Genomic DNA, 27,222 nt, shown 5'->3' with positions numbered 1-27,222 from the left:
GCAGATATTTGCCATGAATTCGAGTGCGGAGAAAGAAGTGCATGTATCCACAAATAATGTTGATTAAAAATGTGCACAATTTCGTACTGCAAATGAAAATAAATGTTGGCTATAAGGCTTAGGCTACTCGCTAAAACTGCCTATATGGGGAGAGCTGGCTATATATGATAGTATTGAGTAGCCTATTTTGAGCATTAATTGCATTGATACTCAAGGGAAATCAGGCCAAGATTCCGCCACTGCTTAGTGATTAAAACGGATTTTTCTAAATCGCATTTATCATTTAAACTCGCTAACACAATGCGAAGAAATGCGAAGTCCCTTTCCAATTGCTTCAGATCATTTGCATTGTTAATCACTGAAAATTAATTAAAACAGTTTGAGATCAATGATTAGTTTAAAGGAAAGTTTTGCGCATCACCAATTTTCAGCTCACCAGTCGCCGCTGGTTTTATTTTGTTTCAATTCGACAGTTTAAGAAAGATGGATAAAGGAGGAAGAAAGGGAGGACAAAAGAGGAGGATGACCGATTATTTTCGTGGGTAAAAAAATTCTCAGCATTAATTACACTCAGTAAACTTGAAATATTTTATGTAAAAGCTAGTACCAATAGTATACATTCTTTTTAAAACATTGTTTTCCTTAATTACAATTATGTGCACAATACATAAAAGATACAACTATTTTGAGCTGAGATATTCATTGGTTTGTACCTTTTTTCACCCACCTCCCAGCGGATCTCAGGGTCCAGACAGTTCATAAAACTTAGTTTAGTTAAAAATAAAAAAGAGAGAGATGAAAAGTACAGTATGAGGATGTGGAAATATATTTCATAATTAATTATATGATAATATTAAATCAATGTGATGCTTTGAAGGTACAACAATTGCACTGTCAATTAATATTAGGTTAGAAAATACAACATTTGCCTGATTTAACGTGACTTCTGGTATAAACCACGCCCATTTCCTGTCTTCTATCCGAATACAGATACAGATAAAGATAATTTTGTTGGTTGAACAGATACAGATACAGATAATGAGGTCTCTGCATGCCCCTAATATATGTGTGTGTGTATGTATTTATGTATGTATATATAACCACAGGAAAGGCCCCCCTGTTGTTAAATGAGATATTGCTGCTGGGGGCTTTGCATACTGGAGCTAATAATCACATAGTGGAGCAATATGGGACAGCAAATTATAATTTAGAGTTTGTATGGTACCATAAATTAGGTGTGCTGTCAAAATAATAGCCTTAAAATCTCATCTGCGCAGAATTTCTACACTTACAGAAGGTTATTGTGCTGTGCTGTAGTGTGACGTACTGTGGATACCGTGTGTATTTGTGTACACAGGTTACAATATTTATAGCTCTGTACTTCTCTATTTAAAAACCATTACCGGTTAACCCTAATAGTCTCAGAACCAGTAAGTGTAAACTAAAAATTCTGACCCCCTTTCTCTCTTTCTCCTCCATAGTTTCTCACTCCCTTCATCTCATTCCTTTTTTCCCTCTTGTTTACAGTTTTCTTCCTCCTCTCTGTCATGTTGCTCTTGCTTCTATGGTTCACTGGCCCCTCTTCTCCTTTCCTCACCTCCTTCCCTCACCTCCCTTCCTCTCCTCCCTTCCTCACCTCCTTTCCTCTCCTCCCTTCCTCACCTCCTTTCCTCTCCTCCCTTCCTCACCTCCTTTCCTCCTCTCCCTTCCTCACCTCCTTTCCTCTCCTCCTTCCCTCACCTCATTTCCTCCTCTCCCTTCCTCTCCTCCCTTCCTCACCTCCTTTCCTCTCCTCCTTCCCTCACCTCATTTCCTCCTCTCCTCCCTTTCTCTTCTCCCTTCCTCACCTCCTTTCCTCCTCTCCCTTCCTCACCTCCTTTCCTCTCCTCCTTCCCTCACCTCATTTCCTCCTCTCCCTTCCTCTCCTCCCTTCCTCACCTCCTTTCCTCTCCTCCTTCCCTCACCTCATTTCCTCCTCTCCTCCCTTCCTCTTCTCCCTTCCTCACCTCATTTCCTCCTCTCCTCCCTTCCTCTTCTCCCTTCCTCACCTCCTTTCCTCCTCTCCCTTCCTCACCTCCTTTCCTCTCCTTCCCTCACCTCATTTCCTCCTCTCCCTTCCTCTCCTCCTTCCCTCACCTCCTTTCCTCCTCTCCTTTCCTCTCCTCCTTTCCTCACCAGAAGTGTCAGGTGTCCCTGTAATTCCCCCTGCTCTTTATCGGGGCTTATTATTTCTTCTGTGTTGTTCCTCTCTTTCTACCTCCTCTCCTGCTTTTTCCGTTGTATGAATTTGTCCTCCCCCCTCTGTAGTTATTCCAGATCCCCCTTGCCCCACTTTTTTGTCAAGCATCAACTCCTCATTGACACTTGGGCTGTAACGTCTCCAGTTCTCTCTTCACTTCTTCCTCTTTTTCTTTCTCCGTCTGTATTTCTATCATTGCCACTTCTGCTTCCAGGAACATCTCACGAGTGCAGCAGCTTCCTCCATTCTCCCAGTTCATCTTCTCAAACTTTTTTAAACAGGTCAATGGCTTGACATTTTTTGTTTATTGTTATCGCCGACAGGGTACCTGCCTCCACAGTTTTCAGTCAGGTTCTCGACCTCAGGATGACCTTCTGCAATGTACTCTTTAATGCAGGGATCAGCGACTCACGGTTCTCGAGGGCTGAGAACTGCTGGTTGTCCACCCTCCCTTTGCCTGGGAGTCAGGTGTGAAGACATCCTGGCCAATCAGTAGCACTAATTACCCGGGAGAAAAGAAAACCAGGGCTTGCAAACAAGCGCACACTTTTCAGGCCGCGGGATCTCCACGTGCAAGTTGGTATCAACAGTGATGCTTATGCCCTGCTACTTCTTAGTCCGGATCGTGTTTGTAGTCATAACACCTCCCAGAGGTAGCATATCAAGGTTAAAAAGGACTGGTCTGAGAATTGATCCCTGAGGGACACTGATATTAGAACTCTCAGAGTTGTGCTGTTAGGCCTTAAACCAGTTAAGATCAGTGCTGTTAAAAAGCGAGGTGGCGGCTGGCGACTTGAATTCAGTAACAACTTTGTGCAGCATGTCATGATGCATAATTTCAAATCAATCTCAGAAGACTCTGCATGGAGGAATAGGGGGGTTAATTATTGATTATGTCATGGTTCTGTGTTTCCCTGTCTGTGTTTCCCTTGTTGGGCCGCCAGATGGCGGCACTTCTGTTTTGTGTCCTGCTCCCCCCTGTTTAATTGTATGATTGTTTTCAATGGTCTAATCATTGTTTTCTGGCTGTCTTGTTTCCCCTGCCCTTCCGTGGCCAGATTGTTCATGGTGCCCTCCTGTGTCTCGTCAGTGTCTGGCTATTTAAGTTCCCGTCTCCTGGACTCAGGTGCTGGATCCTTGTTGTTGGTTGTTTGGTTGCGTGTTGCTGATCGTGTGCCTGCCCAGTGTGTTCCTGCTACGTTCTGCTCCCATGTGTTTTCGGACTTTTGGTTTTCCTGTGTTTCTGAAGTTTTCCTTTGTTTTGGAAGAGTTACCCTGTGAGGCTTTTTGTTCCCTTTGTCCCCTTTTTGTTAGTAAAGTCTTTTGTTCATCCCATTTTGGAGTTTGAGTTTTTCCCCCTCAATCCCCCGCAATTGGGTCCTAACCCCACGCACGCACCCTGACAGATTAACCCCCGATTGTTTTACACCAGAATTAATATTTTCAACTTTTAAAAATTTTCAACTCAGAAAAAAGAAGTAAATTCTGTGCATTTTGATATTGAGACAAATCCCTTTTGTGGACATGGGGAGGATTGAGGAGGTGGTCGATAGTGGAAAGCGGCTTTCTGGGGTTATTATAAATATCATTTAGAATTTTTTTTAAAAACTCTGTGCCAAACGTCATGAAATACCTGTGATTTGATTTTCCTCCATCTCCGCTCCGCCCCACGACAACATCGCTTAAGCTGTGGGATGCTTTCATTCCTCCATTCCACCTCCTGTTTTGAGAATATTTTTTGCCTTAACGCGAGCTACAGAGTTTTCGGCTGAGCGTTGTTTATGTAAATCAGTGCAGTCAGATTTGGATGGGTACAGAAATAAGAAGTATAGTGCCAGGCAACCAAAGGGGTAATATCACGTTTCTGTTTTTAGTTGTTTGCAATTGATCATGGTATTAAGAATTATGCACTAGTGATCAGATATGGCAGTATTGACAATGTGATATTACAGATTACATTACATTACATTACATTACAGGCATTTGGCAGACGCTCTTATCCAGAGCGACGTACGACAAAGTGTATAACCAAAACCAGGAACAGGTGTGTTGAAAACCCTAGAGGGAAGTACAGTTCCAAGTGCAGGGAACGACCGCGTAGTTTAACTTGGACCCTGTAGGTTAATATGAAAATCACATATGAAAAGTCCTCTAGAAATGACCAGATCTAAGGTGTGACCACGGCTGTGGATTGGTCCTGAAACATGCTGAATAAAAGCCATAGAATTCAGTAGGTCCTACAGTTAATAGTAAATAATAGAATAGCCTTGGGGTCAGTGTCTGTATCTGTGTGCAAATTAGAACCTCCACTGATGATAATTCTAACAAGTTTTGTGTGGATTATGGATAAGAGCTCTCAGAAATCATTGTGGAAGCTTGTTTGGATGGCCTGTGCACTGACAGCCAGCACTGAGGGCTGGCATTTACGCAGCACATCATGGTACTCAAAGGTACTAAATTAACCTTACAGTTTACGGAATTTTAAAAGATGGCAGCCAGTCCACCCCATTTCTTCTACTGTGCTGTACAAAAAAAAAATCTCTTTACGCATATCACTCTGGGTTAACCTTTATTGCTGAGACACCAACTCCTTCCCCATGACATCGGTCTTCCAACAATACAAAACAGGATTGCACTGTATTATGGAGAACCTAGGTTTTACATAATGCTGATCCAACTGGATGTGTTGTACCTGAGCACTGTCTCTTTATCATACCCTGCTGACCCCCTGTCAGCACAGTAAACAGTCTGTTTCCTGTTTTGGTCTGATAGAAGGCAGACTTCTGCGGACTGCCCTGCATTGGGGTGGAGTGGAGCTAGCCGGCCAGTTGGGTCTAACGCTCAGCTGGATCCAAGGAGCAACTCCAGGACATGGGACGGCTGAGTCCAGCTCTTCTCCAGCCATGGTCCCATGGTCTCCAGAGGAGTCCAGGAGCTCCTCATCCTCTTTGATCTGGTGGAGGACAGATGTTCTCCTCTCCAGCTCCGTGATTCTCCACTCCAGGCAGAGGCAGCCCTCTCAGCCGGACGAGGAGGCACACGCTGGCATGGTAGGGCGATCGCAAGATGGCCATGCGTGTCTGGAACTGTGTCTCCGTTACCAAGCCGAAAAAGCAGATAGCGACACAAAACGGTAAAAGTCTCATTTTTATCTTGTTGATTTCGTAAAAAGCGGATGAAAAAGATTATAAAATCAGGATGATCGATCTATAAACTAATAATAAAATAATAAAATGCAAAAATCGTGCAAATCATTCATTCATACATTCATTCATTATCAACGAACCAAGAAATATAAGTGTTCTGTTTGTTTTTTGCATATATTTAGAATTTACACAAGAAGAAACAAGGCAAACAGGAAGCTACACTGTAGAAGCAGGGCCTTGGGGTTTATATCTGTGCGGCACCTCCTCACACTGGACATTTCTGGAACTGACACCGATCTCACACAATCTGACTCTGGGCCCACTGTTGTAGTAAATGTAATAATGTCAATCTGCTTGTATAGTGTTTGAAAACTACTCAGTGTAAGCCCAGCTACATCCAGTGTCCTGGGACTGTTCAGAAGAAGCATTACAGGTAATGGAGTGACTGCTGGTAATGATGTAACTGGCAGTAATGCGAGGTTGCTCTAAATGAATAAATAAATATCTTTGAGAACATCTGATGTGTTCCTGATCCATGTTTTTTTTTTTTTTCTTTGAAAGAGCTTTTATGCGGTTCCTGAATATAGAGGCCCCTGGGGCTGCTGGGTGGCTCATCCTGTTAAGGAACTGTTCTGGAATGTTCTGGAACATGGACAGGGCCCCAAGGTCTGGCGTCCACCATTTCATCTGCAGAGCCACACATACAACCCGCCTTGCTAACTACGGTATACAGAGCATACAGCTGACATCACCTGCTTTCAAGGAGAGCCTCTTATTATATCTGAGCTTCTGATGAGGACCCTTGCAGGGTGAGCATGCATGATTGACCATTAAAAATTCAAACAAAAATGTGGGGAAAGCATCTGCTAATAAAGGGCCCAAAAGTTATGTTTTCACAAGGCAGTCTTCTGTCCATTGGAGCATTCCACATGGAAAACTTGATCGACACAGAAGTAATTGTACATTCCATGGCCTAGTACATGAACACATGCCTGTTTCAGCGCTACATTATTAAACATTGTTTTCTTTCCAATCTGTGAATTTTTGCGTCTTTCTCCCGCAATTCATTTGCATAACGTTCTTGTAATTGAGTTAGCTTTCTTCCCTGTTCCTCCTTAAAGTTATTAAATTCCTCTGCTTTTTTTCTAGCAGCTTCTTCATGTTTCCGATTATTTTCAAAAATGATTCTATGATATCTTTCCTCCATGTCTTTCAATGTTTTCGCTTCTTTTGTTTTCCTAGCCTCTTCAGCAATCTTACTCTTCTGAAGTTTTCCACGTTCCTTCTCAAGTTCCTTCTTCAACAATTCCAGCCTTTTCCTCTCCTCCTCTTTTCTCTCTGCGTCCTCCTTAGATCTTCTGTCTGCCTCCTCTTTTCTTTCCTTATCTAACTGCTCTTGTTGTTTTTTCAGCTGCCTTTGCTTTTCTTCAAGCTCCCTTTCTAGTTGCTCTTTAGATCTCCTTTCATTCTCTCCCTTTTGTCTTTCTTGTTTCATTGCTTTTTCAAACTCTTCCCGCATTTTGCGTTCTTTCAATGCATACTCTGTTCTCTCTTTCTCTTCTTTCTGTCTCCTGTACTGCTCATCCTTCTCTTTACTTTTCTGTTCCTTTTCCCTTTCCTGCTCCCATTCCTTAGCTCTTTTCTTAATGTCTTCTTGTATCTCTTTTTTCTCATTTTCTGCCTCTTTAATTCTCTGTTCCCACTCAAGTCTTTGTCTCGCCTCATTGTTTTTCCTCTCCTGCTCCTCTCCTTCTCTCTTTTTCTTTTCTTCTGCTTGCCTTGCCTCAAATTCTATCTTTTCTCTTTTTTGTTTTTCCATCAGCTCTTTCCTCTGTTTCCTCTCTCTTTCCGCCCTCTGCTTCTCTTCCTCTTCCCTACATTTCAACTCCTTTTCCAGCGTCCTTTTCGTTTCCTCAATCTCATCTATTTTGCTCTTCCACTCCGATTCTTGTCTTGCCTTCCTCTCTGTGTCTTCCCTCTCTCTCCTCTCTTTTTTTTCCTTCTCTTTTTTCTTCCACTCTTCTAGCTCCATCCTGAAATGTTCTTCTTTGTCTTTCAGATTTTTTTCCTGAAGCATTATTTCTTCTTCTGCTTTGTGTCTCTGCTCTTCCATCTTCCTCCTCATCTCTTTCATCTCCGCTTCATGTTTTGCCTCCAGCGTCTCTTTCTCTCTCTGCATCTCTTCCGCATTCTCACTCATTATTCTTTCGCACTCTTTCCTTATGGTAAATTCTGCCTCCTGGAACATCTCATTGGTGTAACAGCCTCCATTCCTCTGAACCATCACGGCTATCTTATCCAGCAGCTCAGACACTTGGGTGCGATTGCTCATGTCCTTATTATTGAAGACATGAAACCTGTTTCCACAGTCTTTAATCAGATTTTGGATTACAGGGTCACCTCGTTGAATGAAGCTTTCAATGGATTTATTTGTAAGTGCATCCCCTCTTGTGAATATGACTATGGTGAACATTTCAGCCCTTTTACCAAAGGTGCTCTTAATGAGCTGCAATGTGTCCTTTTCCTCCTTCGTGATTCTTCCAATCTGTAGCACTAGGAGAAACACATGAGGTCCTGGGGCCAAAAAGGAGATGCATTTGGCTATTTCCTGCTGGACCTCCTCATTTGAAAATGATGTGTCAAAGAGACCCGGCGTGTCAACTACAGCAACGCGCCTGCCAGCTACCTCCCCTACTCCTTTCTTACAGCAGGTCGTCACTGATTTCATACTGATATCCGACTCGAACTCCTCCCTCTGCAGTATGGTGTTTCCTGTGGCACTTTTCCCACTTCCTGTCTTCCCCACGAGCACTATCCTCACACAGTCAGAGCTCTGGTCTTTACCCCCAGCGCCTGCCAAATAAAGACACACAGTACAACTCAGAGAGAAAATCCAGAGAATCAAGGCCATCATAAAAAGCCTTCTCAGGGGTGTCAAAGTCCTAAAGCACAGCAGTGTCAGCAGGTATTGTTTCCTTTAAATGAGCTGCCAGTGAAGACCTTGAAATCAAGGTGTGTGGACTCATCAGCTAGTCAGTGATTAAATAAATCTCTGGTGCTGAAACACATTGAATACCAGCAATCAACCGATTCCACCATAAACCAATAAACCAACCAGGAGTGCCTTTAGCTGTCCAAAACTGAATTCTGACACCTGTGGTATATATGCCATTTGTAATTAGAAAAAAACAGATTTAATTAACATTGATCTTTCTGCACAATCCTGTGGGGGTTATGTAGACAGTGTCACAATATATAGGTGCTGGGAAGAAATTGCTAAAAGAAGGTCGCATATAAATAAATGCCATCCATCAGTCCATCATGACTGTTCATCATGTTTTCACAAACATGGAACATGCGAGGTGGAAACCACTAACTAAGACAGGTGATTCTAAATTGCTTTGTTGGACAGAATTCACCGGCATGCTTAGAATTCTCTGGCATGGTTAGAATATGTAGGTAAAATTCTGTAGATTAATGGAACGTCTGAAGGATAAAGTGGACTTAATGGCTTGTTCTCATCATTGTGTGTTCCTTCATTTGATGCCAGAACACAGGACTTGTTGACACACAACGAACTACTGGATTAGAATGCTTTTTGAAGTGAAGCATTTCACAAGAATAAACAAATGATGAACCTCTCCACACTTGTCCACTGATATACCCTTATGAAGAAATGATGAACCTTTCCACACTTGTCCACTGATATACCCTTATGAAGAAATTATGAACCTCTCCACACTTGTCCACTGATATACCCTTATGAAAAAATTATGAACCTCTCCACACTTGTCCACTGATTTACCCTTATGAAGAAATGATGAACCTCTCTACTTACCCTGTGATGTGCCCATAATACGTTCTGCTAATTCTCTGATCTTGCTGTCCTTCTCCTCTAGCTCAGTCTTGTGCCTGGCCTCCAGCTCTCGAACCTTCCTCTTGAGCTGTGCCTCCCAGTACATATCCAGGGAAAAGCAGCTTCCTGTTTCTCTCTTCATCTCCTCTATGACCTCCAGAAGCTTTGGAACTGCTGGGTCGTTGTGAATGTGCTGGTTGTAGAAAACAAAGTACCTGTTTCCACAGATCCTCAGAAGCTCCTGAATATCCTTACTTTGCTGCAGAAAGTCAAGAACAGGTGGAGCAGCTGGATTCTCATGGGTAAAAATGACCATCATGTAATCAGTGACTCTTGAGCCAAATGTCTCCTGAATCCTGGTTATTTCTGCCTTGTCTTCATCAGTGAGGGGAGGAGCTGGAGTGACCAGGAGGAAGGCATGGACTCCATGGCCACAGAGAGAGGTAAAGAGACGAGACACAGCGGATGCAGTGAGCTGTGCATCACAGAGAGCTGGCATTTCCACCACGGTAACCGAGCGACCGAACACTTCTCCCTCTCTCCTCTCACACACTGAAGAGGAGCCGGGACCCACACTGGACTCCCTCCGTCCCAGGATGGTGTTCCCTGCGAACGTCTTCCCAGCTCCTCTCCTCCCAAACAACACCAGGTCCAGTCTGTCTCCCCCAGCCACTGGAAATAAAGAAGAAGAGTCCGTTATCTTGTGACTGTTGTCTTGTGACTTATCTCACTGCATTATTGTCATTTTTGCCCTGTTGAGAGTCATTACCCAGCATGCATTTCAGCACACCCTCAGCTTTCATTCATCAGTACTCAGGTGTAATTCCACAGCTGAGTTTCCATCCATTTGTTTGCTTGCCTTAATGCTACATGCCAAAAGTTAACATCTGAAATATGAAATGAACTTTGCAAATTATCAGTTTGTGAATAATCAGTGATACGTTTTCAATGTTTTATGCATCGGTTCAGAGTGCTATAACTGTATTTTCTGTAGCAAAACAAAAGCCTGATTTCTCTCAGGTTTCTACATCTTTATTTATCCAGTGTTTATCTTTATTTGTCCAATGTTTAGAAGCATTAAGGGGTAACTTAGCTATCAAATCAATTCTCACCATTAGTAACACAAACTCATTTCAGTATGTCTTTTCTTTGACTGATTCTTGTCTTACCTTCTTTTCCTTTAATTTCCTGCAGTTCTTCAGATAGAGCCTTTGGTTTCTCCTTCCTCTCCACCTTCTGTTCAGCCTTCCTCAGAGGTACCTGACTCACTCCAAGCGTGGCTGATTCTGGCTCCTTGAAAATCTCACAGCTGAGGAAACCTCCTCCATTCTGCCCCACGATCTGCTCTATTTTCTCCATTAGTTCAGTAACCTGGGTGTAATTAATCTCATCTATGTTGTGAAACTTGTAACACCTTCTACTACACATTTGCAGAACTTGGGTATAAGACAGGTCAAAGCGAGTGCTTTCACTCTCCTGTGTGGTCAGTACCATCGAGTACCTGAAGGCCTCAGGGCTGAAAGAGTGCAGGATTCTCTCTAATCTTTGTTTCCCCTCAGATGTAATGTTGCCGTTCTCCAGCACCAGCAGGAATGCATGAGGACCTGGGGCAGACAGGGTAACACATCTCTCTATCTGATAGAATAATTTCCTATCGGGGAGCTTGGGGTCCAGTAAGTCTGGAGTGTTGATCAGAGCCACACGCTTCCCATTCACCAGACCTCGTGCTCTCTCACACTGATCTTTCACTGAAAGGACCTCTGCCCCCAGGATGATGTTCCCCACTTTACTCTTCAGTTCTCCAGACTTCCCCAGCAGCACAACCCTCAGCTCAGACACTGCAAAATGGGACAAAATGTTTACTATAATACAAGGTCAAGGAATTGCACTTTAAAATAAAAAAGTCTTTTTAGACCTTTGTATATGTTTCGCCAGTTCTTAGAAATAAATAGTTTGTTATTTTTTTTCTTCAGGGGTATTAACGTACTTTTGGGACGCTCAAAGTCAGCACTGGCTCTTCTCTGCAAATTCTCTGTTTTCACATCTCCTGGAAATAACACAGTGAGTCATTACTTAATGCACAATGAGGCACAATTGAAAATGTGGAACCCACATACGGTATTGTGTACAACTCCAAATATAAAATAATCTCTTCATTAAAACAAACAGCATCAGGATGCTATCATTTGCTTATCAGAATAATATTGTGTTTAAACTTCTCTAATATATACTGTATGCTACACTGGTCTTTGGTCACATAATAAAAACAAGTATTATTATTAGTATTAGTATTCATATTTTTCTTCTTATTATTATTTTCTCCATTTAATTTAACTCAATTTGAATTCATAACATAACATAATGTCAAGAACAGGCCTAAGCTTGAAGAGAATAAGCATCTTAAGTCTATCCTCATAGCTTTAATCTGTCATACCAGGAATCAATTTGGTTGCTCTTTTTTGAACATTTTTAATCTCCAGACTAGATCCTCTATATATTTCTGGTAGTATGGTCCCCAGAACTGCACACAATACTCCATATTTATAACTACCTTGGTTTTATACTCAGTACTTTTGGCTATATATCCCAGCATCCAGATTTTTTTTTATTTTTTACTGCAGCACAGTGCCTAGAACCTGAAACGCTTTGATCAACCATTACTCCCAAGTCTTTTTCAAATTGAGCACATTCATATTTTGTTCCTCCCAGAAAGTAATCCTGCCAAATGTTTTTATTTCCCACATGCAGAACTTTACAATTGGCTATATTGAATTTCATTTGCCAGGTTTCTGCCCACTTCTTGGATTACTTTAGTAGATTCCAAACTATTAGCTAGGTCTCCCAGTTTTATATCATCTTAAAATTTTACTAATGTACTGTGTCTATACTCTTTACTATGTCCCTGTCAAGGCCATTGATATAAATGAGGAAGAGTAGTGGTCCCAGCACTGATCCTTGTGGGACTCCACTTCCCACAGTTCCCTGCTCTCATAATATCCCTCCTACAACTCTTTGTGTTCTACCCTGTCGCCAGTTCTGAATCCACTCTGAAATATGTCCTCTAATTCTTACTGTCTTCATTTTGGTAACATGACTCTCATGTGGTACCTTATTAAATGTTTTTTGGAAATCTAAGTATATAATATCATAAGCCTTGTTACAGTCAAACACTTTGCAGCTTCTTCAAAGAAGGGCATGGTTTGTCATGCATGACATTCCCTTGTGAAAACAATGCTGGTTATTTCTTAGGATGTTTCTATTTTCAAGAAACACTTCTCACTTGTCTCTAATGATAAATTCCAGTATTTTACATGGGATGCAAGTTAAACTGACAGGCCTGTAGTTTCCTGGATCAGTACAGTCCCCTGTTCTATATATATTGGTATTATATTACCTTGCTTCCAGTCCCCTGGTATTTCTCCACTTTTTAAAAACTGTCTCAAATTACCTGCAAGTGGTTTAAAGATGATCTCACCTAACTCTTTGAGTACCCTTGGGAATACGCCATGTGGGCCTACTGCCTTATTTCTAATAGTAACCTCTTCTCTAGTAAAGCTCTCAACAAAGTAACTATTTAAAGCATCAGAAATATCTTTATTCTTATAAAGCAATGATCCTTCTTCACTGCTGATACACCTGACATCCTCCTGACATACTCCTTCACTTTAATTTTCCTACTACAGTATTGAAAGAGACTTTTAGGATTACTTTTTGCATCATGTAAAGAGCCTCTTAGCTTCCTGTAGTTTTTTTCTACCCTTAACCTTTCTAACCACATATTACAATATTTAGCCTTATTACTCTCAGCTCTCAGTGCGGTAGTTTTTAGATATCTTGTACAGTTTTTTTTCTCAAACTCTCCCGTATGTCTTTGTTCGTCCACTGGGGAGAACGCTTCTTCAACTTACTTTTCCCTCAAGAATAACACTTTTGAACCTGACACACTTTTCATTCACAGTCTTGCAATCAAGAAGTTGCACCCAGTCAATATTACTTAAATTTGCTCGCATCATGTTAAAATTGGCATGTCTAAAATGTTAAATTCTGGCCATAGATGAGGCCTTGTTAATTTGCCAAAATATATCAAAACTAACTCTAGAATGATCACTAGTCCAAAGTGGCTCAATTACCTCTATGCTACAAATTATGTCAGGAGCACCACATAGCACCAGATCCAGAATTTATTTCCCTGTTGTGGGCTGACTGACATACTGTTCCAAAAAGGTCATTAACATCTAAAAATTCTGCCTCACTTTTTCTTTGTCCTGTCGTCAATTCCCAGTTAATAGCAGGGTAATTGAAGTCACCCATAATTATAGTCTCACTCCCTGATAAGCTTGTTTTATGGTTCCAAAGAGCACTGAATTCACACTGCCGTCTGAAGCTTGAGGTCAGTAATACACGCCTAGTGTAAGGTCCTTTTCATGGTCCTTATTGTACCTTATCAAACCTTGTTTTATAGTTGTTCTAATGACCATGATATGCACTTCCGTATGTCACTTTGAATAAAAGCGTCTGCTAAATAAATGCAATGTAATGTAATGTATCCCTATGAGCTTAAATCAAATATCCTCACTAGGCTTGAACTGGTATATTTATGGAATTTCCTGCACATTAAATAATTAATATTTTAAAATTTAAATAGAGAGCCATACCCCCCACCTGTCTTACTGGATCTATCCTTCCTAATGAGTTTGTACCCCTCTATATTATATTCATCCCCATCCTCCTCCCCAAGACATGTCTCTGTAATCCCAGCTATGTCATAGCTCCCACAGTTCCTAGCAACCTCAACTTCCAATAATGGATTTTTTTTATACTTCTAGTATTTAAACAAAGTCATTTCAAATTATGACTTCTACACCTCCTCCCCTATTCCCTCACCCCTGGGCATCCCACGCCACCCTTACTAAAATTTATCTTTAAAAAGATTTCATTGGTGTTCACACGGTTATAGATAGCCGTCAGCATTTAGCCTCAACTGTCTCCTCACTCAAGAGAACTAATAAACAAATATAAAATGTCCTCCTTTCCTTCCTTCCTTTCCATAATCTACCATATCATCACATAATCACTGAACTACTAAGAAGCAAATAAGATAATACTAATACTAAGGGAAAAAAACTGTAATATAATAAAGTTCAGACTAAATTTAAAATAAAGTCCCTTTATGCACTTGCTAAAGCAGTAGTCTATACAAAGTATTTGGAAAGGAAATAATCCCTTGATTTTGTATCATTTTCTTTGATTGTGAATATATACTAATGTTCAATGTTTGCATTAAACCCACAGGAGAGAGATAACTTAGACACAGTTGTGTCACTACTCACGGAAACCAATCCACCCTGCCATGGCCGTTACAGAAAAAATGTTCTCAAAACATAAAATTCAAAATGGTCCTGCGGGAATGAAAAGAGAATTATGCATTTTTCAAAAACAAGCCTCCAGCTTCAAATCTTACCGTAGGTAATAATTACGTATTTACAAATATACTACTAATATACACTTTTGACTGTTGCACTTGGCTCACATTTGCTTAATCTACCTGTTACGATGACTTTAATTATTGTTCACGATCAGAAAGTATATATATATACTTATATATATATGTACAGAAAAACAAACAGTAGATAGTAAATGCAGTGGTTATACTTCATAGAATTACATGATTACACTCACGTAGGTAGTATAAAAGAGAATGTACTTACAGATCATTGTATTGATTACACTTTGATTGTTTATATCTACTTATATAGAGAACGTCTAAAAAATGCAAAAATAAAATACTACTAAACTTATTAATGGTAATTAAACTGGCCTACTGAAAAAGGCAAAATAAAAGAGTAGATTTTTAAAAATCTCTCTTGAAAAGTTTTCTGCTTCTCCCCCTTCTCTTCTACTTCTTCTTTGTTCCGTTCAAAGTTCACCTTCAATGACCCACCTCTTTCCATCAGATAAGAACATGACTTACCTGAACATGCCAAGAAAAGGGGGGGGAGGGGTGGGGGGCACCAGTTACACACACGAACTTTGAGCCACTGCGGCAAAACGTTTAATAAATAAGTTCTGTGCATCAGCCATTATGTTTCTTCAAATCGATTCATATCATTGTGGATGGCCACAAGATAAAAATTCCCATTCTGTTTGCAGCATAGGACTTTGATTTCACGAACTAGTCGTTTCCTTTACTACACATTATTGAAAAGTGATCGCTGTATTCTGTAGTCGCCCCCACCGAGTCAGCGCACAGCAGGCAGCGGGCTGAGATCTGACCATTCCCGGCTATCACTCAGGGAAACTTTCGCATCGAGGAGGAGGTGCGGGAGCTAGCAAGACGCAAGCCTGGTGTGGCAGCTGGATTTATTTAAACCCCCCACAACCTATACATAAAAATGAAGCTTAGAACCTGCAGTGTTTAGCTGTATGTGTTAATTTCCTGCATAAAAAAACGCAGTCAAAATGTTTAAAAACCGACGTTTTACCGTGTTTTTCAGTCAATATTTATAGGTCTGGCTATAATGAACACGAAATTCATTCATGGTAACAGTTGCCACCATTGGAAAATATGAGAACATAAGATGGTTTGCAGTCTATCCAAACTTAGTTCAGTAGGAGAAAAAATAAATAAATAAAACAGGCAAGACAGTTCATGTAGGCTATTACTGTTATGCAGGGTACGCGGTAGGCAATTTCATTTCAATTAACATGTAATTTCATCTATGCAACATTTTAAAGAGAGATGAATAAACAGCCCCCACGAACGCCGGCTATTATGAACGGCAACTTAGACTGCTTGAGCAAAATCAGCAGGTTGCTGGTCAGCAGCTAAGCTGGATTGAATATTTCCCTCATACCTACATAACGTTCACAGCGGCGACAGGTGAGCTGAAAATTGGTGGGGCCCAAAACTTTCCTTTAAACTAATCATTAGTAATTTTCCTTTATTATCAAGCGTGCCGACGATTTGACTAATCAAATGGCAAGTAGCCTAACACACAGCGTCTTCATACCGTGTTAGGGAGATTAAAACATAAATTAAATTTATCCGTTTAAAATCCGTTTTAATCACCAAGTAATAAACAAGATACACCAGTCTACACCAGTATCTACCGTGTTATCTTTCAGAATAACAAGCAAAAAGAAAACCTACACTTCAATTTTGTTTACAATCTACGCATTGCAGATATTTGCCATGAATTTGAGTGCGGAGAAAGAAGTGCATGTATCCACAAATAATGTTGATTAACAATGTACACAATTTCGTACTGCAAATGAAAATAAATGTTGGCTATAAGGCTTAGGCTACTCGCTAAAACTGCCTATATGGGGAGAGCTGGCTATATATGATAGTATTGAGTAGCCTATTTTGAGCATTAATTGCATTGATACTCAAGGAAAATCAGGGGAAGATTCCGCCACTGCTTAGTGATTAAAACTGATTTTTCTAAATCGCATTTATCATTTAAACTCCCTAACACAATGCGAAGAAGCTGTGTGTCCCTTTCCAATTGCTTCAGATCGTTTGCATTGTTAATCACTGAAAATTAATTAAAACAGTTCGAGATCAATGATTAGTTTAAAGGAAAGTTTTGCGCATCACCAATTTTCAGCTCACCAGTCGCCGCTGGTTTTGTTTTGTTTCAATTCGACAGTTTAAGAAAGATGGATAAAGGAGGAAGAAAGGGAGGACAAAAGAGGAGGATGACCGATTATTTTTGTGGGTAAAAAAATTCTCAGCATTAATTACACTCAGTAAACTTGAAATATTTTATGTAAAAGCTAGTACCAATAGTATACATTCTTTTTAAAACATTGTTTTCCTTAATTACAATTATGTGCACAATACATTAAAGATACAACTATTTTGAGCTGAGATATTAATTGGTTTGTACCTTTTTTCACCCACCTCCCAGCGGATCTCAGGGTCCAGACAGTTCATAAAACTTAGTTTAGTTAAAAAAAAAAAAAAAAATAGAGAGATGAAAAGTACAGTATAAGGATGTGGAAATATATTTCATAATTAATTATATGACAATATGAAATCAATGTGATGCTTTGAAGGTACAACAATTGCACTGTCAATCAATTTTAGGTTAGAAAATACAGCATTTGCCTGATTTAACGTGACTTCTGGTATAAACCACGCCCATTTCCTGTCTTCTATCCGAATACAAATACAGATAAAGATAATTTTGTTGGTTGAACAGATACAAATACAGATAATGAGGTCTCTGCATGCCCCTAATATATATATGTGTGTGTGTGTGTGTGTGTGTGTGTGTGTATGTATTTATGTATGTATATATAACCACAGGAAAGGCCCCCCTGTTGTTAAATGAGATATTGCTGCTGGGGGCTTTGCATACTGGAGCTAATAATCACATAGTGGAGCAATATGGGACAGCAAATTATAACTTAGAGTTTGTATGGTACCATAAATTAGGTGTGCTGTCAAAATAATAGCCTTAAAATCTCATCTGCGCAGAATTTCTACACTTACAGAAGGTTATTGTGCTGTGATGTAGTGTGACGTACTGTGGATACCGTGTGTATTTGTGTACACAGGTTACAATATTTATAGCTCTGTTGTTCTCTATTTAAAAACCATTACCGGTTAACTCTAATAGTCTCAGAACCAGTAAGTGTAAACTAAAAATTCTGACCCCCTTCCTCTCTTTCTCCTTCATAGTTTATCACTCCCTTCTTCATCTCATTCCTTTTTTTCCCTCTTGTTTTCTCTCATGTTGCTCTTGCTTCTATGGTTCACTGGCCCCTCCTCTCCTTTCTTCACCTCCTTTCCTCTCTTCCATTCCTCACCTCCTTTCCTCCTCTCCCTTCCTCTCCTCCTTCCCTCACCTCATTTCCTCACCTCCTTTCCTCTCCTCCTTCCCTCACCTCATTTCCTCCTCTCCCTTCCTCTCCTCCTTCCCTCACCTCATTTCCTCCTCTCCCTTCCTCTCCTCCTTTCCTCTCCAGAAGTGTCAGGTGTCCCTGTAATTCCCCCTGCTCTTTATCGGGCTTATTATTTCTTCTGTGTTGTTCCTCTCTTTCAACCTCCTCTCCTGCTTTTTCCGTTGTATGAATTTGTCCTCCCCCCTCTGTAGTTATTCCAGATCCCCCTTGCCCCACTTTTTTGTCAAGCGTCAACTCCTGATTTACACTTGGGCTGTAACGTCTCCAGTTCTCTCTTCACTTCTTCCTCTTTTTCTTTCTCCGTCTGTATTTCTATCATTGCCACTTCTGCTTCCAGGAACATCTCACGAGTGCAGCAGCTTCCTCCATTCTCCCAGTGCATCTTCTCAGCCTTTTTTAAACAGGTCAATGGCTTGACATTTTTTGTTTATTGTTATCGCAGACAGGGTACCTGCCTCCACAGTTTTCAGTCAGGTTCTCAACCTCAGGATGACCTTCTGCAATGTATTCTTTAATGCAGGGATCAGCAACTCACGGTTCTCGAGGGCTGAGAACTGCTGGTTGTCCACCCTCCCTTTGCCTGGGAGTCAGGTGTGAAGACATCCTGGCAAATCAGTAGCACTAATTACCCGGGAGAAAGGAAAACCAGGGCTTGCAAACAAGCGCACACTTTTCAGGCCGCGGGATCTCCACGTGCGAGCTGGTGTCAACAGTGACACTTAAGCCCTGCTAAGTCCGGATCATAACAGCTCCCAGAGGTTGCATATCAAGGTTAAAAAGGACTGGTCTGAGAACTGATCCCTGAGGGACACCGCATGACATTAGAACTCTCAGAGTTGTGCTGTTAGGCCTTAAACCAGCTAAGAGCAGTGCTGTTAAAAAGCAAGGTGGCGGTGGGGTCTACAAGACTGGCTGGGGACTTGAATTCAGTAACAACTTTGTGCAGCATGTCATGATGCATAATTTCAAATCAATCTCAGAAGACTCTGCATTGAGGAATAGGGGGGTTAATTATTGATTAACCCCCGATTGTTTTACACCAGAATTAATATTTTCAACTCAGAAAAAAGAAGTAAATTCTGTGCATTTTGATATTGAGACAAATCCCTTGTGTGGACATGGGGAGGATTGAGGAGGTGGTCGATAGTGGAAAGCGGCTTTCTGGGGTTATTATAAATATCATTTAGAATTTTTTTAAAAAACTCTGTGCCAAATGTCATAAAATACCTGTGATTTGATTTTCCTCCATCTCCGCTCCGCCCCACGACAGCATCGCTTAAGCTGTGGGACGCTTTCATTCCTCCATTCCACCTCCTGTTTTGAGAATATTTTTTGCCTTAACGCGAGCTACAGAGTTTTCGGCTGAGCGTTGTTTATGTAAATCAGTGCAGTCAGATTTGGATGGGTGCAGAAATAAGAAGTATAGTGCCAGGCAACCAAAGGGGTAATATCACGTTTCTGTTTTTAGTTGTTTGCAATTGATCATGGTATTACAAATTATGCACTAGTGATCATATATGGCAGTATTGACAATATGATATTACAGATTACATTACATTACATTATAGGCATTTGGCAGATGCTTTTATCCAGAGCGACGTACAACAAAGTGTATAACCAAAACCAGGAACAGGTGTGTTAAAAACCCTAGAGGGAAGTACAGTTCCAAGTGCAGGGAACGACCGCGTAGTTTAACTTGGACCCTGTAGATTAATATGAAAATCACATATGAAAAGTCCTCTAGAAATGACCAGGTCTAAGGTGTGACCATGGCTGTGGATCGGTCCTGAAACATGCTGAATAAAAGCCATAGAATTCAGTAGGTCCTATAGTTAATAGTGAATAATAGAATAGCCTTGGGGTCAGTGTCTGTATCTGTGTGCAAATTAGAACCTCCACTGATGATAATTCTAACAGGTTTTGTGTGGATTATGGATAAGAGCTCTCAGAAATCATTGTGGAAGCTTGTTTGGATGGCCTGTGCACTGACAGCCAGCACTGAGGGCTGGCATTTACGCAGCACTGCATGGTACTCAAAGGTACTAAATTAAACCTTACAGTTTACGGAATTTTAAAAAATGGCAGCCAGTCCACCCCATTTCTTCTACTGTGCTGTACAAAAAAAAACTCTAATTATGGGGAGATGCTTCAATAAGAGTGGCTGACCCACCTTCACTAAGCTAGGTTTCAATATAGTTTACAGTTTATTGTTCTGTGTGTTCAGTAATAATGACAATATACAATTGTGCAAAATGTGAGTGGTGAAATGGCCATATACACAGGCATATGCACAGGACACAGTGTTGACAAGTGTCCCAAACCATTTCAGCTTTCCCCTTATATAGTCAAAGATCAAACTAAAACACCAAGACATCAAATGATGACACAGAGATAACAACACACAACATTAATGATCCAGCTTGCACCATCTCTTTGCGCATATCACTCTGGGTTAACCTTTATAACTCAGGCACCAACTCGTTCCCCATGACATCGGTCTTCCAACAATACAAAACAGGATTGCACTGTATTATGGAGAACCTAGGTTTTACATAATGCTGATCCAACTGGATGTGTTGTACCTGAGCATTGTCTCTTTATCATACCCTGCTGACCCCCTGTCAGCAAGGTAAACAGTCTGTTTTCTGTTTTGGTCTGATAGAAGGCAGGCTTCTGCGGACTGCCCTGCATTGGGGTGGGGTGAAGCTAGCTGGGCAGTTGGGTCTAATGCTCAGCTGGATCCAAGGATCTTCAGCCTGCTCTACAGCAACTCCAGGACATGGGACGGCTCTTCTCCCGCCATGGTCCCATGGTCTCCAGAGGAGTCCAGGAGCTCCTCATCCTCTTTGATCTGGTGGAGGACAGATGTTCTCCTCTCCAGCTCCGTGATTCTCCACTCCAGGCAGAGGCAGCCCTCTCAGCCGGACGAGGAGGCACACGCTGGCATGGTAGGGCGATCACAAGGTGGCCATACGTGTCTGGAACTGCGTCTCCGTTAGCAAGCCGAAAAAGCAGATAGCGACACAAAACGGTAACACAAAACGGTAACATAGTAAAAAAGCAGATAAAAAAGATTATTAAATCAGGATGATCGATGTAAAAAAATAATAATAAAATAATAAAATGCTAAAATCGTGCAAATCATTCATTCATTCATTCACCCATTCATTCATTCATTATCAAAGAACCAAGCAATATAAATGTTTTGTTTGAAGAAGAAACGAGGCAAACAGGAAGCTACACTGTAGAAGCAGGACCTTGGGGTTTATATCTGTGGGGCACCTCCTCACACTGGACATTTCTGGAACTGACACCGATCTCACACAATCTGACTCTGAGCCCACTGTTGTAGTAATAATGTAATAATGTCAGTCTGCTTGTATAGTGCCTGAAAACTACTCAGTGTAAGCCCAGGTACATCCAGTGTCCTGGGACTGTCCAGAAGAAGCATTACAGGTAATGGAGTGACTGCTGGTAATGATGTAACTGGCAGTAATGCGGGGTTGCTCTAAATGAATAAATATCTTTGAGAACATCTGATGTGTTCCTGATCCACGTTTTTTTTTTGTTTTTTTTTAAAGAGCTTTTATACGGTTCCTGAACATAGAGGCCCCTGGGGCTGCTGGGTGGCTCATCCTGTTAAGGAACTGTTCTGGAATGTTCTGGAACATGGACAGGGCCCCAAGGTCTGGCGTCCCCATTTCATCTGTAGAGCCACACATACAGCCCGCCTTGCTAACTGCGGTATACAGAGCATACAGCTAACACTGCCTGCTTTCGAGGAGAGCCTCTGGTTATATCTGAGCTTCTGATGAGGACCCTTGCAGGGTGAGCATGCATGATTGACCATTAAAAATTCAAACAGAAATGTGGGGAAAGCATCTGCTAATAAAGGGCCCAATATTGATGTTTTCACAAGGCAGTCTTCTGTACATTGGAGCATTCCACATGGAGAACTTGATCGACACAGAAGTAATTGTACATTCCATGGCCTAGTGCATGAACACATGCCTGTTTCAGCGCTACATTATTAAACATTTTTTTCTTTCCAATCTGTGAATTTTTGCGTCTTTCTTCCGCAATTCATTTGCATAATGTTCAGTTTGGCGCTGAAGCTCTTCTTGTAGTTGAGTTAGCTTTCTTCCATTTTCCTCCTTAAAGTTATTAAATTCCTCTGCTTTTATTCTAGCAGCTTCTTCATATTCCCGTTTATTTTCAAAAATGATTCTATGATATCTTTCCTCCATGTCTTTCAATGTTTTCGCTTCTTTTGTTTTCCTAGCCTCTTCAGCAATCTTACTCTTCTGAAGTTTTCCACGTTCCTTCTCAAGTTCCTTCTTCAACAATTCCAGCCTTCTCCTCTCCTCCTCTTTTCTCTCTGTGTCCTCCTTAGATCTTCTGTCTGCCTCCTCTTTTCTTTCCTTATCTGACTGCTCTTGTTGTTTTTTCAGCTGCCTTTGCTTTTCTTCAAGCTCCCTTTCTAGTTGTTTAGATCTCCTTTCATTCTCTCCCTTTTGTCTTTCTTGTTCCATTACTTTTTCAAACTCTTCCCGCATTTTGTGTTCTTTCAATGCATACTCTGTTCTCTCTCTCTCTTCTTTCTGTCTCCTGTCCTGCTCATCCTTCTCTTTCCTCTTCCGTTCCTTTTCCCTTTCCTGCTCCCATTGCTTAGCTCTTTTCTTGATGTTTTCCTGTACCTCTTTTTTCTCATTTTCTGCCTCTTTAATTCTCTGTTCCCACTCAAGTCTTTGTCTTGCCTCATTGTTTTTCCTCTCCTTCTCCTCTCCTTCTCTCTTTTTCTTTTCTTCTGCTTGCTTTGCCTCAAATTCTCTCTTTTCTCTTTTTTGTTTTTCCATCAGCTCTTCCCTCTGTTTCCTCTCTCTTTCCGCCCTCCACTTCTCTTCCTCTTCCCTTCCCTTCTCTTTCAACTCCTCTTCCAGTCTCCTTTTCATTTCCTCAATCTCACCTATTTTGCTCTTCCACGCTGATTCTTGTCCTGCCTTCCTCTCTATGTCTTCCCTTTCTCTCCTCTCTTTTTTTTCCTTCTCTTTTTTCTTCCACTCTTCTATCTCCTTCCTTAAATATTCTTCTTTGTCTTTCAGCTTTTTTTCCTGAAGCATTATTTTTTCTTCTGCTTTGTGTCTCTGCTCTTCCATCTTCCTCCTCATCTCGTTCATCTCCGCTTCATGTTTTTCCTCCAGCATCTTCTTCTCTCTCTGCATCTCTTCCTCTTTCTCACGCATTATTCTTTCATACTCTATCCTTATGCTCATTTCTGCCTTCTGGAACATCTCATTGGTGTAACAGCCTCCTCCATTCCTCTGAACCATCATGTCTATCTTATCCAGCAGCTCAGACACTTGGGTGCGATTGCTCATGTCCTTATTATTGAAGACATGAAACCTGTTTCCACAGTCTTGAATAAGATTTTGGATTACAGGGTGACCTCTTTGAATGAAGCTTTCAATGGATTCATTTCTAAGATCTTCCCCTCTTGTGAATGTGACTATGGTGAACATTTCAGCCGTTTTACCAAAGGTGCTCTTAATGAGCTGCAATGTGTCCTTCTCGTCCTCTGTGATTCTTCCAATCTGTAGCACTAGGAGAAACACATGAGGTCCTGGGGCCAAAAAGGAGATGCATTTGGCTATTTCCTGCTGGACCTCCTCCTTAGAAAATGATGTGTCAAAGAGACCCGGCGTGTCAACTACAGCAACACGCCTGCCAGCTACTTCCCCTACTCCTTTCTTACAGCTGGTCGTCACTGAATTCATACAGATATCCGACTGGAACTCCTCCCTCTGCAGTATGGTGTTTCCTGTGGCACTTTTCCCATTTCCTGTCTTCCCCACGAGCACTATCCTCACACAGTCAGAGCTCTGGTCTTTACCCCCAGCGCCTGCCAAATAAGGACACACAGTACAACTCAGAGAGAAAATCTGGAGAATCAAGGCCATCATAAAAGCCTTCTCAGGGGTGTCAAAGTCCTAAAGCACAGCAGTGTCAGCAGGTATTGTTTCCTTTAAATGAGCTGCCAGTTAAGACCTTGAAAACAAGGTGTGTGGACTCATCAGCTAGTCAGTGATTAAATAAATCTCTGGTGCTGAAACACATTGAATATCAGCAATCAACCGATTCCACCATCAACCAACCAGGAGTGCCTTTAGCTGTCGAGAACTGAATTCTGACACCCGTGGTATATATGTCATTTGTAATAAAAAAAAAACCAGATTCAATTAACATTGATCTTTCACCACAATCCCGTGCGGGTTATGTAGACAGTGTCACAATATATAGGTGCTGGGATAGAATTGCTAAAAGAAGGGCACATATAAATAAATGCCATACATCAGTTCATCATGTTTTCACGAACATGGAACATGCGAGGTGTAAACCACTGACTAAGACAGGTGATTCTAAATTGCTTTGTTGTATAGAATTCAGTGGCATGCTTAGAATTCTCTGGTATGGTTAGAATATGTAAGTAGAATTCTGTAGATTAATGGAACGTCTGAAGGATTAAGTGGACTGAATGGCTTGTTCTCATCATTGTGTGTTCCTTCATTTGATGCCAGAACATAGGACTTGTTGACACACAACGAACCACTGGATTAGAATGCTTTTTGAAGTGAAGCATTTCATAAGAATAAACAAATGATGAACCTCTCCACACTCGTCCCCTGACATACCCTTTTAAACAAATGATGAACCTCTCCACACTCGTCCACTGATATACCCTTATGAAGAAATGATGAACCTCACCACTTACCCTGTGATGTGCCCTTAATACGTTCTTCTAATTCTCTGATCTTCCTGTCCTTCTCCTCCAGCTCAGTCTTGTACCTGGCCTCCAGCTCTCGACCATTCCTCTCGAGCTGTGTCTCCAAGTACATATCCAGGGAAAAGCAACTTCCTGTTGCTCTATTCATCATATCTATGACCTCCAGAAGCTTTGGAACTGTTGTGTTGTTGAGAATGTGCTGGTTGTAGAAAACAAAGTACCTGTTTCCACAGATCCTCAGAAGCTCCTGAATGTCTTTACTTTGCTGCAGAATGTCATTAACAGGTGGAGCAGCTGGATTCTCATGGATAAAAATAACTATCATGTAATCAGTGACTCTTGAGCCAAATGTCTCCTGAATCCTGGTTATTTCTGCCTTGTCTTCATCAGTGAGGGGAGCAGCTGGAGTGACCAGGAGGAAGGCATGGACTCCATGGCCACAGAGAGAGGTAAAGAGGTGAGACACAGCGGATGCAGTGAGCTGTGCATCACACAGAGCTGGCATTTCCACCACGGTAACCGGGCGATCGTCCACTTCTCCCTCTCTCCTCTCACACACTGAAGAGGAGCTGGGACCCACACTGGACTCCCTCTGTCCCAGGATGGTGTTCCCTGCGAACATCTTCCCAGCTCCTCTCCTCCCAAACAACACCAGGTTCAGTCCGTCTCCCCCAGCCACTGGAAATAAAGAAGAAGGGTCCGTTATCTTGTGACTGTTGTCTCGTGACTTATCTCACTGCATTATTGTCATTTTCGCCCTGTTGAGAGTCATTACCCAGCATTCATTGCCGCACACCCTCAGCTTTCATTCATCAGTACTCAGGTGTAATTCCACAGCTGAGTTTCCATACATTTGTTCGCTTGCCTTAATGCTACATGCCAAAAGTTAACATCTGAAATATGAAATTAACTTTGCATATTGTCAGTTTGTGAATAATCAGTGATACGTTTTCAATGTTTTATGCATCGGTTCAGAGTGCTATAACTGTATTTTCTGTAGCAAAACAAAAGCCTGATTTCTCTCAGGTTTCTCCATCTTTATTTATCCAATTTTTAGAAGCATTAAGGGGTAACTTAGCTATCAAATCAATTCTCACCATTAGTAACACAAACTCATTTCAGTATATCTTTTCTTTGACTGATTCTTTTCTTACCTTCTTTTCCTTTAATTTCCTGCAGTTCTTCAGATAGAGCCCTTGGTTTCTCCTTCCTCTCCACCTTCTGTTCAGCCTTCCTCAGAGGTACCTGACTCGCTCCAAGCGTGGCTGATTCTGGCTCCTTGAACATCTCACAGCTGAGGAAACCTCCTCCATTCTGCTTTACCATCTGCTCTATTTTCTCCATTAGTTCAGTAACCTGGGTGTAATTAATCTCATCTGTGTTGTGAAACGTGTAACGCCTTCCACTACACATTTGCAGAACTTGTGTATAAGACTGGTCAAAGACAGTTCTTTTACTCTCCTCTGTGGTCAGTACCATCGAGTACATGAAGGCCTCAGGACTGAAAGAGTGCAGGATTCTCTCTAATCTTTTTTTCCCCTCAGATGTAAGGTTGCCGTTCTCCAGCACCAGCAGGAGTGCATGAGGACCTGGGGCAGATAGGGTAACACATCTCTTTGTCTGATTGAGTAAGTTCCCTTCAGGGAGCTTGGGGTCCAGTAAGTCTGGAGTGTTGATCAGAGTCACAGGCCTCCTATTCACCAGACCTCGTGCTCTCTCACACTCATCTTTCACTGAAAGGACCTCTGACCCCAGGATGATGTTCCCCACTTTACTCTTCAGTTCTGCAGACTTCCCCAGCAGCACAATCCTCAGCTCAGACACTGCAAAGCGGGACAAAATGTTTACTATAATACAAAGTCAAGAAAAAGCAATTTAAAATAAAAAAGTTAACTTTTTAGAACTTTGTATATGTTTCGCCAGTTCATAGAAATAAATAGTTTGTTATTTTTTTTCTTCGGGGGTATTGACGTACTGTTGGGACGCGCACGTTCAAGACTCCTTCTTCCCTGCAGGTACTCTGTGTTCACATCTCCTGGAAATAGCACAGTGAGTCATTACTTAATGCACAATGAGGCACAATATAAAATGTGGAACCCACATACGGTATTGTGTAAAACTCCAAATATAAAATTATCTCTTCATTAAAACAAATAGCATCAGGATGCTATCATTTGCTTGTCAGAATAATATTGTGTTTAAACTTCTCTAATATATACTGTATGCTACACTTTGGTCACATAATAAAAACAACTATTATTATTAGTATTAGTATTAACATTTTTCT

At 41.3% G+C, this 27,222-nt stretch overlaps 3 protein-coding genes across 3 annotated transcripts in view; all 3 read right to left on the bottom strand.

Moving 5' to 3' along the window:
* LOC118233357 (GTPase IMAP family member 8-like) overlaps positions 1-27,222 on the bottom strand; it is a 105,393-nt gene that overhangs the window by 42,511 nt on the left and 35,660 nt on the right. The window contains exons 2-5 of the mRNA XM_035428997.1: positions 26,911-26,970; positions 10,411-11,079; positions 9,224-9,913; positions 6,478-8,238 (exon numbers count right to left, since the gene is read on the bottom strand). Coding sequence (XP_035284888.1) covers positions 6,478-8,238; positions 9,224-9,913; positions 10,411-11,079; positions 26,911-26,970 — 3,180 coding nt within the window. The remainder of the gene's footprint in view (positions 1-6,477; positions 8,239-9,223; positions 9,914-10,410; positions 11,080-26,910; positions 26,971-27,222) is intronic.
* The window catches only part of LOC118233356 (GTPase IMAP family member 8-like), a 121,007-nt gene that overhangs the window by 75,447 nt on the left and 18,338 nt on the right, over positions 1-27,222 (bottom strand). The gene's annotated exons all lie outside the window — the stretch shown is intronic.
* LOC118233360 (stress response protein NST1-like) overlaps positions 1-27,222 on the bottom strand; it is a 105,334-nt gene that overhangs the window by 60,185 nt on the left and 17,927 nt on the right. The window lies entirely within an intron of this gene.

Source organism: Anguilla anguilla, chromosome 8 (genome assembly GCF_013347855.1).
Source record: "Anguilla anguilla isolate fAngAng1 chromosome 8, fAngAng1.pri, whole genome shotgun sequence".
Classification (NCBI taxonomy): domain Eukaryota; kingdom Metazoa; phylum Chordata; class Actinopteri; order Anguilliformes; family Anguillidae; genus Anguilla; species Anguilla anguilla.
This window is presented reverse-complemented; position numbering and strand designations above follow the sequence as displayed.